The 17,228-nt window shown below is 41.3% G+C and overlaps 1 protein-coding gene across 1 annotated transcript in view; it reads left to right on the top strand.

The window, feature by feature from the left end:
• SCHIP1 (schwannomin interacting protein 1) overlaps positions 1-15,974 on the top strand; it is a gene marked incomplete in the record, with an annotated part of 263,056 nt that extends 247,082 nt beyond the window's left edge. The window contains 2 exon segments of the mRNA XM_073626105.1: positions 13,468-13,561; positions 15,338-15,974. Of these exon segments, the coding sequence (XP_073482206.1) occupies positions 13,468-13,561; positions 15,338-15,389 (146 nt within the window).
• Between the last annotated feature and the right edge of the window lie 1,254 nt (positions 15,975-17,228).

Genomic DNA, 17,228 nt, shown 5'->3' on the forward strand with positions numbered 1-17,228 from the left:
TTTGCATTGGTTCTGAGCATGCGTTTTTGTACTTTGGACTAAAGTCCGATGGATTTGTGTACACGCGATCAGACTAGCCGGCGTAGGACTTTTGACGCAGGAAAGTTTGTCTGTTCGCACAGCCAACATTTGTCCGATGAAAACCGAAAAGGTTTGTCCGATGGAGCGTACACACAGTTGGATGTTGCATTGAAACAGGTCATTTGCATGTTTGTTGTCAAAAAGTGAGATCGTGTGTATGGGCCTTTAGACTCTATTTTGTCAGATGTTTCGCAATTTTTATTGAATTCACATGCCTGCCTTTTCCAGTCCTATTTGCAGGTACTCTTGGACTGTGGTATCTATGTTGAATATTTATTACCCTGTTGACTGTACTGTTTCTTGGCACACCAGCCGATTTGCCGTTTGCTGTATTGTCATCTTTTGTGCATCTATAAATAAAAAACGAAACGGTAACACTCACCTTATTTGTCCTGGTTTTCAGCCATCTTCATTCGCCTGCACAGCATGACGTCACTCCGGCACAATCGCAGGAGCTAGTCATTTCGACACACATGGATTGGCACATGTACAGCTCAGTTTACATGATCACTGTGAGCAGACAAGTAGGTGTGCCTCCTGCTCACAGCAAATAACAGCAGAGCATTAGTTCTGCATTAAATACAGATAACTGTAAGTTAGCCACCACAGTAGAAGAAGCTCTGAATGAACCAAGGGTATTACTATCCTCTGCTTAAAATAGATGTAAACCTAAATGAATGCCATTAAACTTGATAAAGTGTTGTTTCAGGACCAAGTTTCACTTTCACGTTTTCTATTCTTTCTTGTATCTCAGTGCTAGTGATCTGCCCCTTTACACCACTTCCTGTCTACATGCATTCACCTTAGCCATACCTGCTTGCAAGGCCGGGACAAGGGGTGGCCGGGACAAGGGGTGGCCGGGACAAGGGGTGGGCGGGAGGGCCGCCTGCCCTGGGCGCAATGGTTTACTGAAGGGACAGGGGCGCCTTCCTTCGTTACAAGGTTGGGCAGTTTGGCATGTTTGCCCTGGGCACTGGATGCCTGCACAATATGCCTGCACAATATGTATTGAAATGGTCACTTGTGATCTCCATGAAAAGCCCATGTAACAGGGTGACGATGCAGGAGTACAAAAGATGAAAAAGGGGAAATGAGTACCTGAAAAAGGATATTTATGGAAGGCTCCACAAATATTATTTTAATAAAAGCTGCAGCACTTAATAGAGTTTCCATTTTTCCATTCCATAGAATTCCATTTTTTAGGCTAATATGAGATTTTGGTGATTGGATTTAGATATCAGGATTGCACTGTTTTCACTAAGTCAGCAGACTTGCATCGTGAAAAAGAGCAATAAGAGGCAACCACTGTGTAGCACTGCAATACAGGAGGTATATAGGTAAATATAAATAGAATATTTGGTAAATTTTGCTGCCTTCTGATTCTTACGGCACCATACAGTAAAGCCTGCAGTAGGGCTGAGAGTTGAAAAATAACAAGTGTTAGGAAGTCACACAAGATGCAGAATAAACTTTCTTTAAAAATAAAAGTAAGCCTTTGTTTGATGCTTATGAAAAGTGTATAATAGAGCAAGGTTTGGATAGAAAGCACCCGCTGAGAGTGCCGCTAGCAACATCAAAGGAAGCCAGGAGGAACGTGTAGCTCCTAAGCTGCAGGTGGGGGATAAGGTATTAAAGTTTTATATTATGGACATAACAGATTTGTCTGCACATTTTCGGTGCTCAAATATTTGTCAGAAAACACTGGATTTGTGGTGATGTTACTGCAAGCCCTATTGTGTTCTTACCTATCTAATGATACAGCAATAATTGTGACACAATCAAATGAACCTAATGGCTTTCTAATTTTTAGAAGTAAAATTCCTGCTCCACCACTGAGTACCAACAGCACTTATGTGTGTTCACCACAAAAAACACAAAAAACATGCACCTCAAAGTCTGGTTTCACTTTGCTGACTGCTAGCTATCTTTTTGTATCTACATTTAAAGCCTAAAGCCATACATGGATGAAAAGAACTGGCCAAATCTTGATCCATATAAGGGCTAGCTGGTTGTACACAACTCAATCTGACCAACTTGTGTACAACTAGCCTGTTGGGTTTTTCCTGAACCAAAAGTGCCGCCAGCTATAGCTAAGGAAGGCTCACCCCCTGGCACAATACAATAGCTTAGCGGGAGTGATTCTCCCATCCACCTATGAGATGCCTATCGCACCACATGCCTTAAGCCCCATACACACGATCGCTTTTTCCGACGGGAAATGTTGGATGTCAGGCTGTTGGCGGAAAATCCGACCGTGTGTACGCTCCATCTGACAATTGTTGTCAGACTTTCCGCCAACAAATGTTGGCTAGCGTGTCTTCAAATTTTCCGCGGACAAATGTCTGTTGTCGGATTTTCCGATCGTGTGTACACAAGTCCATCGGACAAAAGTCCAAAGTACAAACACGCATGCTCGGAAGCAGAAGCAGTCAGTCTTGTAAACTAGCGTTTGTAATGGAGGATTAACATTCATGACATGGCAAATTATGAAATCTCCAAATGCAGCGCACAATTCTCTTCTTCTTTAATGTGATAATAATGAAGCTGCTTTGCTGGTGATACTGATGGAGTTATGGCAAACACATTTTCAAAGGCTTTTTTTTCTAGTGATTTCAAGAATAATATTATTATGCTTTTTTTTTTTTTTTTTTCTATTTGTGCAAGTTACCACAACACCATTATCCCGTAGTTTATAAGAACAAAGATACAACTATGTTGGTGTCCCTTGTTAATTTTACATTGTATTTTTTAAAATGTAACTGCCTACTCCCAAACTGTCATTTGAAGTAAAACACATAGCCAAGTATTATTCTACACAATTTTTTATTGTGCATTAAATAAAAAAAAAATTAGACATGCTATCTGCCAATAAAACTTAACCAAAAAGTGCATTCTATGCATCCAAAAATATAGAAAATATACCAAATCAAATCATTATTCAACCAAAAAAATAATGTCAAAGCAATAACTGCAAGGCCAATAATATTATCTCCTCCGATTCCGCAACATGTCTGGTTGACGAACGACCGTTCAGAAACTAACTGAAAAGTGTGAAAAGAAAAGCGCAAATCAACACTCATAAAACTTCTGCTAACATGAAATTAGCAGAAGGAGCCCAAAGTGTGGCGCTAAAGAGCTGAAAAACCACAACCACGTAGTATGTCTAGTACATCATTACGTTCATAATTGTTGGCCAACATTTGTGTGACCGTGTGTATGCAAGACAAATTTGAGCCAACACCCTTTGAACAAAATTCCACGGTTTTGTTGACGGAAAAGTCTGATCGTGTGTACGAGGCATTAGTCTCTGTCCTGTGTCTAGCCTCACGAGTAAACATTGGTCACTCCTGAGTGACATCAACTCCCCGGAACCAGTGAGATCCACACACTAACGTACTCACCATACTCCCCAGTATCCATGTCACCAGTGAGACACACTCAGGACCGCTGAGAAGGGGGGACCACCGGTCCTCCTGTACCAGGCCCGCTCTCCTTCAGAACAAGAGGCCCGCAGCTTTCTCCCTCTGCCTCTCTTATCAGCGGATCCACAGCCTCCTGTCATTCTGTGGCCACATATCGCCCCTCATCCCTGCAATCACGCTCCTATCTTTCTCCCTTCTCAGTTGATTGTGCCCAGGTCATGCAGTCACTCCTGTACTCTCACAGTCCACCCCCTTCCTCCAACTCCCCATCCTGTATATTCTTTTCTGCTCTCCCCCCTCCAGCTCTGCCTCCCTGACACAGTCACAGCCATAGATGTCTTTTATGTTATCCAGTGGGGCTCAGTGTTTATGTAGCTCCTCTCTCCTAGTCTGGTCCCCCCAACCTCAGTTCACACAACAACTCTCTTATTCCCCTATCCAATGTAACTTCTTCGCCCCCTCTACACTGTCATCACCCATTACACACTCAGTTCCCTCTACAAATCTATGTATCACTCCTCAGCCACCTCTATTTAACCCTTTGCTGATTGATCTGGGTAATGTGTCCCATTTTCTCTAAGCCCCGGTTCACACAGGGGCGGCACGACTTGCAGGTCGCCTCACTGAGGCGACCTGCACACGACTGCCACGGCGACTTGCAAAACGACTTCTGTATAGAAGTCTATGCAAATTGCCCCCAAAGTAGTACAGGAACCTTTTTCTAAGTCGGAGTGACTTGCGTCGCTCCTATTAGAACGGTTTCATTGTACAGAACGGGAGGAGACTTGTCAGGCGGCTAGTCAAACCTATGAGAGAACCCGACGGCAAATTTAAGTGGGCCATGTTGACGGCTTTCTCAACACAACATAGACAAATCAAATATATAATGAAAAAGCACTGGGGTGTTCTCAAACAAGACAATGTTTTGGGACCACTCATTCCAGAAGAAGCCAGTGTCATTTTTAGGGGTGCACCATCATTAAAGGGTCGGGTAGCCCCTAATATTATAAATCCTCCTACTCGCCCCCTGTTCTTTCATGACTGGACGGGCTTCTTTCCCTGCAGGAAGTGTGTAGTGTGTCAACATAATACCATTAGGACACGCAAAGTGACAGAGTTTACTTCCACTACTACAGGAAGGAGATACACCATAAAACCGTTCTGCACTTGCAGTACGAAATTTGTAGTGTATCTTATCACCTGTCCCTGCCAAAAACAGTATATAGGCCGTACCACCAGGACATTTTCTATTAGGGTGGGCGAACATATTGCCTTAATTAAGAATAGAGACCCCAAGCATACGGTTCCGAGACATTACAAAGAATTCCATGGCGGGAATCCAGAGGGATCTAAGTTTGTCATTATTGACAAATATACGCCTCCCTGGAGAGGGGGTGCGAAAATAAGGGGAGTATCCCGCTTGGAAATGTTTTGGGCATACGAGCTACAGACGTTTTTCCCTCAGGGGCTCAATGTAGAGATTGACGTTAACGCCTTTCTAGATGAATCATGAAATTCATAATATGTGTAATTATTATACATTATTTATTACTGTGTCTATATGAAATATCCACCTAGATGTTTCAGATGTGAATTACAGATGTTAACAATGTGCAGGTGATTCCAGTTTATTCGACTCCCCTCACTAATTTGGCCTTACGGGTTCCTTATATATATATCCCTCTAATATTCCCGTCTTTATATATGGCCGTGTATAACTAGGGTGTTTATCTATATCTTATTTACACTCACTTTATGTTAACTCTTTGGTTAACTATTTATTTTACAACTATTTGGATTGATTAGTTGCCTTAGCCCTACACATAAAGGTTTCATTTAATATAACTATGAGAACAGGGCCTATTGACAAACAGCTATAACCTCTGTATGTCTTCCCGTACGAGGTATTGTGTTGATATATGCCTGAACTTGTGAAGTTGTTATTACTTCGGGATGACACTAGGTATAATATATGTTTTCATTTGTTACATTTAATCTGGCATTTGAGGCTTTTCCATTATTTGGGCGGTATTAATATCTTCCGGCTATTCTTAGCTGGAACGCACATCCTGAGATCTTCCGCTCTCACGTCTTGACGTCACATCCTCACGCCGGGAGATGTTTCCAACGGAGCACGTCGAGAATTCCGGCTGTTAGGGATGCTGGGAGTGAATGCATCGTGGGTTTCCGGCCTATTAGGGTTGGAACGCAAACTCCGATGCTCATACGATCGCACTTCCGGTCTCGCGAGATAACGTCACAACGCTAGTCTCGCGGGAGAACGCAAACTCCGATGTTCACACGATCGCACTTCATGTCTCGCGGGATAATGTTACACCGCTAGTCTCGCTGGGACCCTTCCTCTGCAGACATCGGCAAATAAGTAAATTTAAAGATTTTATATAATGGGGACTTCTTATATTAATAAGCTCTCTATTATGGCCTATCAATAGGAACCAAATTTAAGTTACATACAATGTGATTATTAGGCTCAATATTAAGTGGAACGCATGACATATCCATCAAAGAGAGTCCTGGAACGCACGCGGGTCCGCCATTTTGGGAACCCGGAAGTGCTAATTTGCTTAATCGAACAGGCTGGAGTCACTTCAACATGATCACAGCACCTATATTATGGAGTCAGGCTGCAGTGGTGAGTACCCCAAGACGAAGTCTATTCAGACGAAACGCGTCGGGAGGACTCCACTGCTGCCTTTTTTATGTATAAGCGCTTTTTTACTTCCTTATCATGTAAGTGTAAATTCTTCTTTTTAATAAATCATTACTTTTACGGTATCACACTATGTGGCTCTTTATATATTCTTTATGAGCCACACATGGGACGATGTTTGATCACTTCTGGAGAAGATATAGCCTCACGGAACCCCTGTGATCTCTTCATGATGTTAAAGTCTTCCCATCATTGCCAGTGAGCAATAAAAGTTGGTTTGACCCTCACAGTGTATACTGTTTAGGGTTCAAACCCTCTGGTAAGCCTTCAGCTATATTATCTGAGTGATTTGCACGGGTGTGAAGACACTGTGGTGTGATGCACTGGAGTTGACTCATCCATACATTATTTATCCTGGATATGTTTGAATTGCAACAAATCGGTCATCTGTTGTCTACCTAGAGACTTTGTGGCCTTTAGTCGGTGAAGGTGGTGCATATATCACTCAACATTGGTGACCCATTCAGTCTTCCATTCACGGACTTTCTTATAATACATTATATGTGTTTGTTTGTATGATTCTAATGTGAGATAATTTATTATATTTTTGTCATACTGTATACAGGGCACTGACTTCATATCTTGCCATTTTGCAAGTGCCTCAATCTTTCCTTCAGCGCTACACGTTTGGTTTATATCTTTGATCTATTGGGCATTATTCTTATGTAGTGTTAGCAGCTTAATTATTTGTGAGCGAGCGCAAAATTGCCAGTTGGGTTGTTTTTGATCTGCACGTTTAGAATTTTATTTTTGCTGCTGCTCTTTCTGATCATTTCCCTCATGGATGTGTTCGACTACCGAGCCTCCCGTAGGGTTAATACCGAGGGAGTATTTACAACTATGAGTAGTGACACAGAGATCGGAGGACTATTCCTCAGACTTAAAAATGTCATGACTACCGAACTCCACTTGCAATGGGATTTGGTATTTTTACAGCAATATGTTACAGAACAAATGGTACCTAGAAGCCTCCGTTGGGAAGTCCAACCACAACAAGGGGAAACAGACTTTGATGCATGGTTTAAATACTTTAACGATGCAGGGATTAATTTCCTACAGGTACTTATATCTAAGAAAAATAATAGACTCCAGGTCCTTGACAGAGAAATCAAGGATCTACGAGAGAAACTTTCGATCTATAAAAACTCTCAGGAGTATAATTCCCTTTCTTCTAACCTTTTGGGGCACTTAGAAAAAGAGGACCGTGACCAAAAGTTAAAGAAACAAAAGAAATACTCCAGAGACGCAGGAGACTACAAGAACCATGCAGTCTTTGGTTGGCAAAAAATCCTTCAAGCCACCCCACCTATGGAAGTTTCCTCTAACACCATAGGGAGTACTGCACCATCAAGTAGTCCCCCAACATTGAACGCCTCTACTGTACAATCTCAAACTACGAGTACACATTCTCGTGGCCGTGGATCTCAGAGAGGTAGTATCAAACATGATGTGATACCGCATGTATCCCAACAAGTGGTACAACACTATAGCCCCCACCCTTCACGGAGGGGTAGACACAACCTGAGAGGAAAAAGAGGAGGTAGAGGTAATTCTCATAATAGGAGTTACCATTTGGATACCAACTCTCAATACACTTCTTATCATCCCTCCCCTAGGGAACATAGAATGGGTTCAGATTCTCAACGCAGAGGGGAATCTTACCATAGTTACTCCTCCCCTATACGTACCCATAACAGATATTCACCCCTTAGGGAGGTCTATAGTCCAGCATACAGAAGAGAGGACTATGACCAAGATCCGTACCTACATAATTCATATGCACACAGGAATCAGGTTTTTCGCGAGGCTCCACACTCGAGAAAACGAGGCCCAGATCAAAGAGAGGGTGCAGAGGGGGGAGGAGATTACAAAAAAGAAAAAAGGCCAAGAGTATAAGAGGCCAAGGTGTTTATAATTTAAGCTCACAAACCCTTACCGAAGCAGAACTATCCGTATTAGACAAGGGTCTTAAATATGCCCCTCCTAAAAAACTAGATAAGTTCCACACATTCATGGACGTTCATAAATATATACGCAAGGTTAACATTCAGAGGTATTTGATATCAAATCCTGTGCGCACGGATTTTCCGGCAGCTACATCCGGAACCGTTCATTCCAGTTTATCCAATCCCTCCTTGTTCTCTCCTCCGGTCCCCATAGCACCAGCTGTAAAAATTTTTAGGGACCTTGTCTTACGAGATTTAGCCAAATTACCATTGAAACGCACTCACCATTCCCCATTGTTAAAAGGGGGTTTAGAGTCTTTGTGCGCACGTAAGGATCTTGTGGTTCGCCCGGCGGACAAAGGGGGGGGTATAGTCATTTTGGACAAAAGTCAGTATGAGACAGAAATGCATCGCATTCTGAATGAACCAGGCACTTACCAAATGTTACCTAATAATCCTACACATAAATATAAACAAGAACTTCAGGAACTTGTCTTAAAGGGCTACGAGCTGAACATTTTGAACAAAAGGGAAAGGGACTTTTTGATTCCTTCCGCACCCCGAATTCCCACTATCTACTATTTGCCGAAAGTCCATAAGGACCCTGTCTGCCCCCCTGGCATCATTGTACACGTGCATACCACACGATAAGGGGATCGACGCTGTGAAATATTTTCTGGCCCAGGAACACTCCCTAGCCTCTTTCCAGTGCGATTATCTTGTGGAATTACTGGAATTTGCAGCCAAACATAATTATTTTTGGTTTAACCATGATTTTTATCTCCAACAACGTGGAGTTGCTATGGGGGCGAAATTCGCGCCTAGTCTCGCGAACCTATTCATGGCCAAGTGGGAGGAGGATGTCGTCTATGCCCACGAAACCAGTTCGCTGGTTCTGTGGACCAGGTACATAGACGACATCCTTCTCCTATGGAGTGGTACCAGGGAGACACTTGATGAGTTTTTCGCAAATCTGAATGCAAATGATAGAGGTATATCTTTGTCGTATGAAGCCAGTGAAACTAAAATCCATTTTCTGGATTTGCAGATAGAGCTAGTAAATAAGCAATTTAGATTCAGTACATATTTCAAACCGACTGACCGCAACGGGTTTATTCCCGTTGACAGTTGTCATCACGTCTCATGGCTCAATGCGGTCCCTCGGAGCCAGTTTTTGAGACTCCGACGTAACTGCACGGACATAGAGGTATTTTTAGAACAGGCCAAGGTTTTAAAATCTAGATTCATAGATAAGGGGTATGACAACGATGGCCTAGACCAAGAGATTCAAAGAACTATTAATATAGACAGGAAATCTTTGTTGGAAGTCAAACCTATGAGAGAACCCGACGGTTCTCAAACAAGACAATGTTTTGGGACCACTCATTCCAGAAGAAGCCAGTGTCATTTTTAGGGGTGCACCATCATTAAAGGGTCGGGTAGCCCCTAATATTATAAATCCTCCTACTCGCCCCCTGTTCTTTCATGACTGGACGGGCTTCTTTCCCTGCAGGAAGTGTGTAGTGTGTCAACATAATACCATTAGGACACGCAAAGTGACAGAGTTTACTTCCACTACTACAGGAAGGAGATACACCATAAAACCGTTCTGCACTTGCAGTACGAAATTTGTAGTGTATCTCATCACCTGTCCCTGCCAAAAACAGTATATAGGCCGTACCACCAGGACATTTTCTATTAGGGTGGGCGAACATATTGCCTTAATTAAGAATAGAGACCCCAAGCATACGGTTCCGAGACATTACAAAGAATTCCATGGCGGGAATCCAGAGGGATCTAAGTTTGTCATTATTGACAAATATACGCCTCCCTGGAGAGGGGGTGCGAAAATAAGGGGAGTATCCCGCTTGGAAATGTTTTGGGCATACGAGCTACAGACGTTTTTCCCTCAGGGGCTCAATGTAGAGATTGACGTTAACGCCTTTCTAGATGAATCATGGAATTCATAATATGTGTAATTATTATACATTATTTATTACTGTGTCTATATGAAATATCCACCTAGATGTTTCAGATGTGAATTACAGATGTTAACAATGTGCAGGTGATTCCAGTTTATTCGACTCCCCTCACTAATTTGGCCTTACGGGTTCCTTATATATATATCCCTCTAATATTCCCGTCTTTATATATGGCCGTGTATAACTAGGGTGTTTATCTATATCTTATTTACACTCACTTTATGTTAACTCTTTGGTTAACTATTTATTTTACAACTATTTGGATTGATTAGTTGCCTTAGCCCTACACATAAAGGTTTCATTTAATATAACTATGAGAACAGGGCCTATTGACAAACAGCTATAACCTCTGTATGTCTTCCCGTACGAGGTATTGTGTTGATATATGCCTGAACTTGTGAAGTTGTTATTACTTCGGGATGACACTAGGTATAATATATGTTTTCATTTGTTACATTTAATCTGGCATTTGAGGCTTTTCCATTATTTGGGCGGTATTAATATCTTCCGGCTATTCTTAGCTGGAACGCACATCCTGAGATCTTCCGCTCTCACGTCTTGACGTCACATCCTCACGCCGGGAGATGTTTCCAACGGAGCACGTCGAGAATTCCGGCTGTTAGGGATGCTGGGAGTGAATGCATCGTGGGTTTCCGGCCTATTAGGGTTGGAACGCAAACTCCGATGCTCATACGATCGCACTTCCGGTCTCGCGAGATAACGTCACAACGCTAGTCTCGCGGGAGAACGCAAACTCCGATGTTCACACGATCGCACTTCATGTCTCGCGGGATAATGTTACACCGCTAGTCTCGCTGGGACCCTTCCTCTGCAGACATCGGCAAATAAGTAAATTTAAAGATTTTATATAATGGGGACTTCTTATATTAATAAGCTCTCTATTATGGCCTATCAATAGGAACCAAATTTAAGTTACATACAATGTGATTATTAGGCTCAATATTAAGTGGAACGCATGACATATCCATCAAAGAGAGTCCTGGAACGCACGCGGGTCCGCCATTTTGGGAACCCGGAAGTGCTAATTTGCTTAATCGAACAGGCTGGAGTCACTTCAACATGATCACAGCACCTATATTATGGAGTCAGGCTGCAGTGGTGAGTACCCCAAGACGAAGTCTATTCAGACGAAACGCGTCGGGAGGACTCCACTGCTGCCTTTTTTATGTATAAGCGCTTTTTTACTTCCTTATCATGTAAGTGTAAATTCTTCTTTTTAATAAATCATTACTTTTACGGTATCACACTATGTGGCTCTTTATATATTCTTTATGAGCCACACATGGGACGATGTTTGATCACTTCTGGAGAAGATATAGCCTCACGGAACCCCTGTGATCTCTTCATGATGTTAAAGTCTTCCCATCATTGCCAGTGAGCAATAAAAGTTGGTTTGACCCTCACAGTGTATACTGTTTAGGGTTCAAACCCTCTGGTAAGCCTTCAGCTATATTATCTGAGTGATTTGCACGGGTGTGAAGACACTGTGGTGTGATGCACTGGAGTTGACTCATCCATACATTATTTATCCTGGATATGTTTGAATTGCAACAAATCGGTCATCTGTTGTCTACCTAGAGACTTTGTGGCCTTTAGTCGGTGAAGGTGGTGCATATATCACTCAACATTGGTGACCCATTCAGTCTTCCATTCACGGACTTTCTTATAATACATTATATGTGTTTGTTTGTATGATTCTAATGTGAGATAATTTATTATATTTTTGTCATACTGTATACAGGGCACTGACTTCATATCTTGCCATTTTGCAAGTGCCTCAATCTTTCCTTCAGCGCTACACGTTTGGTTTATATCTTTGATCTATCAGGCGGCTAGGTCACCTGACAAGTCGCTCCTGTGTGAACCGGCACTTATATATAGCTTAGATCTGTAAACATAGGATTCTTAAATGAGTCTCAGCACTAGTCCAATTTTATGCACAAATTATTATTTGTATTATTATTATAAAGGATTTTTTTGTAGTGCCAATAGTTGCGCAGCACTTTACAACATGAGGGCAGACAGTACAATTACAATACAATTCAATACAGGAGGAGTCAGAGGGCCCTGCTCATTAGAGCTTACAATCCAGGTCAATCCCATTCCCCTACCTTTATAAACTTTTATTTATTTCGCTATATTTCTATTTTTTTCATAACTAAAAATAAATAAATCCTATGAATATTTATTAAAGAGGAACTGCAGTCTGCTCTCACAAATTGTAATAAAAACAGCTTTGCCATTCTGAAGCTTCCCAACTACTTTGCATATTATTTATATATACTGTGATTCTGTACTTGCCAAATATGCCGCAGAAATCTCCCTCTACCGAGTCTGGCTGCATCCATTTTAACTGTGGGCAGCTGAAGCCGCTGCCTGTTCACTTCCTGGATTTACACCTGCAGCTCTCATTGGTATTCTTTGTGACTTTTTCCACCTGGTCATCCTGCAGTAACTAAGCTTACAACACTCATTCCCTGTACTGTATCTAAGGAGGAACAGCAATGTTACTCTGGGACAGGACCTATGTTAGGACAACAGAATGCCCCCTCTTTTCCCATCTCCATGACATAGTGTGAGGTGTCATGCAATTTACAGAGCAGGGTTGCTTGATATAACACTGCAGAGTGCACAGAAAGTTAAAAGCTTACTAGATTTTTGGCAAGATCTGTAGGTATTTTTGCACTGTAACAGATCCTGTATAACACTTTCAGTGGTATATTGAGCAGACCAAAATTGAGAAAATAAAATAAGTTATTTTTAAGGATATATATGCAGGTTGGTGTCGCTTTTTTTATGTACCCTAGCGTTGAGCTCACGTTGATCTATGTAGGTGAATGAGCCCTTAAGACTTAGGTGTTGTTAATTTGGTACCATCCTGCATCCTTTCCTTCATATGGGTCATCATGAGCAGGGCAGTTTGTCCCATCTTGTATTGAAACTCTTTTGTTTTCCTTTTATTTTTTAAAGTGCTGCACAAGTTGTTGGTGCTTTATAAATTCTGAATAATAATGTGATCATTTAGTTTGCTGTGATTTCAATCTGATTTCAGCTTTAAGTCAACAAATATACAATTGTTATTTTTTATTGGTTTTTGTACTTTGCACATCATTATTGCTCTGCAAAACCTTAGTGCATTATTTCTCTAGTGGGGAACAGTGGGCCCTTAATCTGTAAATCTGGCCACACGTTACACTCTATCCATATAATCACTGCATAGTCTTTGTGCCTAAAATATAACCGAGGCTATTGTAACCTATTGTAACCCTCCTGTGTTTTTTCAGGCTTGAATGAAGAACTGGTTCAACTTCTTCTGATCCGGGATGAATTGCACATGGAACAAGATGCAATGCTTGTAGATATTGAAGACTTGACTCGGTAAATTGATGCTTTTTCATTTCTCGTGTAAGAATATTCCAGAGCAAAGTAAGGTCCAAACTCTAGTTAAAATATGGTACAATACTGCCACCTGCTGGTAAAGAAAAGGCACTGTTTACAATCTCTGTATAACTAACATAAAGTGCACTAAAGTGGAACAGCACAGCCTTTTTCTTCAGGGGAGCCTTAGCAAAATGTCTAAAAATTGCCCAAAAATTGTACACAAGCCAGCAGGTGAATCAAGCCTGCCTTTTAGTTACACAAAGAAAAAAGTTTTCATTGTGCATCATTACAACCTTCTAAGCCTCCAGGATAATAAAAGCCAGTGATGTCATCAATTGATAAAGAAGACATTGGGTGCCAGCACAGTACCTTTGTTTGCCCTCATCATCATTGTCTCCTCAGCACTGGGGTTTTATTAGCTGAGTGAGGGAGAGAAACACTATATAATCAAATTACTAAAGTACTGATGTTTTATGCCCCGTACACACGGTCGGACTTTGTTCGGACATTCCGACAACAAAATCCTAGGATTTTTTCCAACGGATGTTGGCTCAAACTTGTCTTGCATACACACGGTCACACAAAGTTGTCGTCAAATCCGATCGTTCTAAACGCGGTGACGTAAAACACGTACGTCGGGACTATAAACGGAGCAGTGGCCAATAGCTTTCATCTCTTTATTTATTCTGAGCATGTGTGGCACTTTGTCTGTCGGATTTGTGTACACACGATCGGAATTTCCGACAACGGATTTTGTTGTCGGAAAATTTTATATCCTGCTCTCAAACTTTGTGTGTCGGAAAATCCGATGGAAAATGTGTGATGAAGCCCACACACGGTCGAAATTTCCCACAACAAGGTCCTATCCAACCGTGTGTACGGGGCATTACTGTATACACAAAGTAATACTCCTGTGTTGTGTATACCTTTATTTACACTCATTTTAGCATGCATAAAGTCTGTTCATGTCAATTAGGGTTTTTCTGTTCTCCAAGCTGTATGGAAGCCTCTTGAGATGTGTGATGAGGGTATCCCAGGAGGCTGCGAGCAGCTGGGGCTACTTCACTCTCTCCTAGTTAAAAAAAAAAAAAAAAGTAAGTCAGACGTGCCAGCTGTTTACCCAAAAATGGGTATTTAAAAAAAAATAATAATTGGGGATTGTGTGAAAGGAGGGGGAGAGTGAAGGTCCACCTTAATCCCTTTACCTATATGTGGTAAGCTTACTGCCCCCTGTAGGTACACAGTCTTATAGCAGATATTCCTGCTGCTTCAGAGTCTCTTCAGGCTTGTTCATACATTTTCAGCTTTGATTCATTAAGACCTAATTCAGGCGGCGGTAAAGAACAGGCATTCGCTTACAGTTTTCCAGAGCCAATGCCTGTTCTGTAACATATAAGCAAACAGTCTAGTACACACAAAATTCAGAATGCATTCACGCTTTTATTGCCCCAGAAACGTTTGGCAAGCTTTGCAAGTTGCCAGTGCTTGCCAAATGTCTCAATTCAGCTGAATGACAGTGTGCCCTAGGCACTCATAAGAAATTGAGTTAGCTTTTGATTTTAATAAATTTTCATCCTGTGAAAAAAAAAAAAATGGAAAAGGCATTCTGAAAGCTTCAGTCATCACTTTACACAGTGCAATGATATATGCAATACACGAGTGCTTAACCTGCATTTCTTTGCATACTATTTACAGCCTATGTTGTACTGTTTTCTGCAGCATTGTAAGTTCTGCAAAAATAACACACTTGCCTTGTTGTTTTTCTTTTCACAGACATGCTGAAAGTCAGCAGAAGCACATGGCAGAAAAGATGCCTACAAAATAAAGCAAAAAGCCATTGAACATTAGGAACAAGCTAAACTTTTATTTTGCTATTGTGGTTGTCAAAATGCTGATGCTAAAGATGATACACAAGGAAAATCAGTGTTAGTCTTTGATGTCTGAAGCTTTTTGTCCAGTGATTTGGCCTCTGCTTCCTAATTTATTTTAACTTTTTACTTGTGCCACTCACTACCAGGCATTTTATTAAGAAACTATATATGTACAGTACTTATGCCATTACAGATTATGAGAGAAAGAGAGATATAATAGTTTAAAATGTATTTATTTTTTTCATTTGGAAAGTTTTAAGTTGATCAGTATTTTACCTTTTATTCTTCACTGTAGTTCTCAAACACAAATGTTATTGACGGTGCTAAAAGTCAACAACTACATGCCTGCCTCATCGTAAAGTTGTAGCTTTCTGTATCTTGTATAATTCAGTTCAGTTCTCAACATTTTGTGAATGTTGATTATCTGACTTCCATTTTTAGATGTGCTATTATAATATTCAATTGGATTGAAAACAAAGGTCACCTTCAAAAGTTTTATGTATAAATATGTAAAATAAACTTTAAACATTTGTTTTGTATGTTCACGTCTTTTGGCTGCTATGATCTGTGGAGATGCAAACAATAGGCATATAAGCAGCAGTTTAAGGGCTTGACGGGCACTGACCTGTCTGCTCTATGACTCATGTGTCTATAGTGCTGTATAGAAATATTGTCATTGGCAAGGTAGCATCCTCAGTGCTGCTCATAGATCAATACAAGTAGGTCACTGCATATAACACTAAAGATGCCTGAATTAAAGCAGTATTAAACCCAAAACCAAAAATGTATTAAATTGCAGCTTACCAACGATTAGAGATGGTGGCTGCTTCAGTTTTCTTTTCTTTTTTCCCCCTCTTTTCTCACCTGGTGATCTGCCCAGTTAATTGGGGCGAACCCGAGGCTCTGTGTGAGTTCAATTTGCGGCCTGGGTTCACAATGAGAAAGAGGCTTGGTTTACCATATTCTGCTTATATACGCCATGCCACAGCACAGCTCCTGCAGCCCTAGAGGACGCCTCATTGTGAGGAAACGCGTCGGTAAGAGACATGTTGCTGGCGTCATCGCGTTCCCGGAAGTGAACATCCTTGCCAGCTTGGCGCTTTTTGTTTACATCCGCATATGTGAGTGTAATTTTTTTTTTTAATAAATTATACCATCTTTTATTGCACTATGGACAGGTGCCTTTCTTCTCTTCTTTTTATGAATACCCCTCGGGTGAAGTCCAGTTGATTTGGCTAGTGGCAGAGACCCAGATGTCAGGAGAGCGCTAGGGGAGATTGAAGTGTTAGATCCGCTGAGACCACACAAGTGTTACATGATGTGAGCTGTACATGACTTCTGTTGAGAAAGAGGGTCATGTTGATCTGGTAAGTAAGCAACTATTACACCTCGGGTGCACGGTGGCTGCTGGTGACACTGTATGTGGAAGAATTTCCCCATGATCACCTTTCACAATTAATTTGGACTTTTTTGAGCACTTTTTCACGATTATTTTGGTCTTTTTTTAATTTAATATCCTTGTGGATTTATGGGGCTTATGTCTGTTTCTTTCATATGTTGATATATCAATTTAGTTACTTTTCACTTGTTTTTACATATAGCGCAACACGTTTATATTGGTATGCCCAGTAACACACCCCCTGTATTAGTGAGAGACCACTCTAGATGAAGGAGCACAGGAGGCACAGCAGCTGCAATAAATAATTGCTTTTGGGTTTAATACCACTTTAATCCTTTCCATTCTACAACTCGCCTGAATCTGATTTGAAGCTTATTGTGGCCATTAGAATCTA

Source organism: Aquarana catesbeiana, linkage group LG04, assembly GCF_042186555.1.
Source record: "Aquarana catesbeiana isolate 2022-GZ linkage group LG04, ASM4218655v1, whole genome shotgun sequence".
Lineage (NCBI taxonomy): Eukaryota > Metazoa > Chordata > Amphibia > Anura > Ranidae > Aquarana > Aquarana catesbeiana.